This window comes from Petaurus breviceps, unplaced genomic scaffold (genome assembly GCF_028583685.1).
Source record: "Petaurus breviceps papuanus isolate PSGF00001 unplaced genomic scaffold, PetGlider_PUasm1.0 188, whole genome shotgun sequence".
NCBI classification, from domain to species: domain Eukaryota; kingdom Metazoa; phylum Chordata; class Mammalia; order Diprotodontia; family Petauridae; genus Petaurus; species Petaurus breviceps.
This window is the reverse complement of record NW_027185804.1, coordinates 39,469,886-39,472,044: the sequence shown is the minus strand read 5'-3', so window position 1 is coordinate 39,472,044 and position 2,159 is coordinate 39,469,886. Positions and strand designations below refer to the sequence as shown.

Sequence of the window (2,159 nt, the reverse complement as noted above, 5' to 3'; positions counted from 1 at the left end):
ATCTTTCATCGCTGTTATAAGAGTTAATTGCAATTAAAAATGCCACATAATTAAAGAGAATGAACATTTTGCTGATGAACCAGGATGCTCATTTAAAAATGTTATTTTTAGTTCCAAATTATCTCCCTCCATGAAAAACCTCCCCCATGCATTGAAAAACCAAGAAAGACAATATCCAATATACATATGCAATTATGCAAAACATTTATACTAGGCATGGCACAGAAAAAATAAGAAAAAGAATTAAAGAGAAAAATATAAAACAATCTGAAATCAGAGTCAATCTGTTTATATGGACTTGGATAGCATTTTTCTTCCAACCATCATTATCATAAAGAAACATAAACAACAACAAAATGTGGTTTTAATGCTATTGACATGTAGTTTGCCTTTTTTCTTTACTAATTCAGGATCAGCTTTCTCCGGCTCAAAAAAAGTTTTAGGAATTTATCTTTTTTATCATTTATCATTTATCCCTTTTTATCACTCCTTTTGTGAAACATCGTGTGGCCAGGAAATCCATTACTTTACAATGCGACATCACTTTTCTGTTCCAAAGCTTCCTCATGGCATTTTTCATTTCTCTGTTTCTCAGGGTATAGATCAAGGGGTTCAACATAGGGGTGATGATGGTATAAAAGACAGCAAGAGATTTATCAATGGGGAAGGTACAGACAGGCCTATCATACATGAAAATACAAGGGACAAAGAACAACACGATAACAGTGATGTGGGAGATGCAAGTAGAAAGGGCTTTTTGTCGACCTTCTGAACTTTGGCTTTTCAAAGAGTGTAGAATGACCCCATAGGAGATTAGCAATAGGACGAAGATAATTGTGCATATTGCTCCCCCATTGGCAACCACTGAGATGCCAATCATATAGGTGTCTGTACAGGAAAGTTCCAATAAAGGGTACATGTCACAAGCAAAGTTATCAATGATATTAGGTCCACAAAATGGGAGAATAATGACACAAAGGACCTGAACTAATGAATGCATGAACCCTCCAATCCAGGATACCCCCAACAGCAGAACACATACACGCCATCTCATAATGACTAAGTAAGACAAGGGTTTGCAGATGGCTACATAGCGATCATAGGCCATAAAAATGAGGAGGAAAACTTCAGCCCCACCAAAAAGGTGTTCCAGGAAGAGCTGCACCATGCAAGCTTGGAAAGAAATGGTCGCCCTTTCATAGAGCATGTCTAGGGTCATTTTAGGGACAATGATAGTGGAATAGACAGCATCCATAAAAGACAAGAAAGCAAGAAAGAAATACATAGGGGACCTCAAGCTCTTACTTCCAATGACAGTCATGATAATCAGAATGTTGCCCACCATAGTTAGAAGGTAGATAATTAAGAACAGAGCAAATAGTATTTTTTGTGCTTCAGGATTCTGGGTGAGGCCTAGGAGGACAAATTCAGTGACATTGTTCCTGTTTTCCATCTTTTAATATTTTTTGTCGGGGTGGGGTAATGTGAGTAAATGTTTATTAGATTTAATGTGGTTATGAGTCTAGAATGCATTTCTCATTTTTGCCCCTCTCTAATACTTGTTATAATAGTGAAACATTACCTGTTTCAGGAGACTTTTTGTAGTGGGGGGAAGGAAAGAAGGAATGATGGATATTCTATTTGCAAATTTTAATCTCACATATAAAATTGGTTATTCTTCTGTAGTGTCGGCAGTCAAATGTTTACCTATAAAGATAATTATGAAACATAAACATCTTATTGACCTCTTTTTTATATCACTTTTATTTCTCTGTATAGTTCTCCACATTTGAAAGTATATGAAATAAGACTTATTCATAGTTTACCTTCTGTGTAACAAAGGGAATAAGCAACACATTCTCAAGTATTTCCTGTGGCATGTTTGATCTCAATAATTGCCTTGTTTCAATTGTTCCTTCTATTTATATTGTTGTCATTTTTGTAGAGACAGTTTTCCATTTTCTGCCCATTAAACTCTGCTTCACTTCAGAAAAATCTAATATTTCTCTAAATTTCAGATATTTATCTTTTCTAATAGTACATATGTGTACTCTTATATTTGATTAATTTCCAATAAATGAACACTTATATTTTTTTTTAATTTTTTCCATATAAAGTACTTTAAACAATATTTTGCTAGACAAGGTCATTTTACTGAT

At 34.5% G+C, this 2,159-nt stretch overlaps 1 protein-coding gene across 1 annotated transcript; it reads right to left on the bottom strand.

Annotated features, from left to right (window-relative positions):
• Positions 1-466: 466 nt before the first annotated feature.
• Positions 467-1,453, bottom strand: LOC138163317 (olfactory receptor 4A47-like). Its single transcript, XM_069090854.1, has one exon. It carries the CDS (start codon positions 1,451-1,453, stop codon positions 467-469), a length of 987 nt encoding a protein of 328 aa, XP_068946955.1.
• Positions 1,454-2,159: the final 706 nt, after the last annotated feature.

Bases quoted from the DNA above. Each gene is read 5' to 3' on its own strand.
- LOC138163317 (XM_069090854.1), bottom strand. From the start codon at position 1,453: ATGGAAAACAGGAACAATGTCACTGAATTTGTCCTCCTAGGCCTCACC.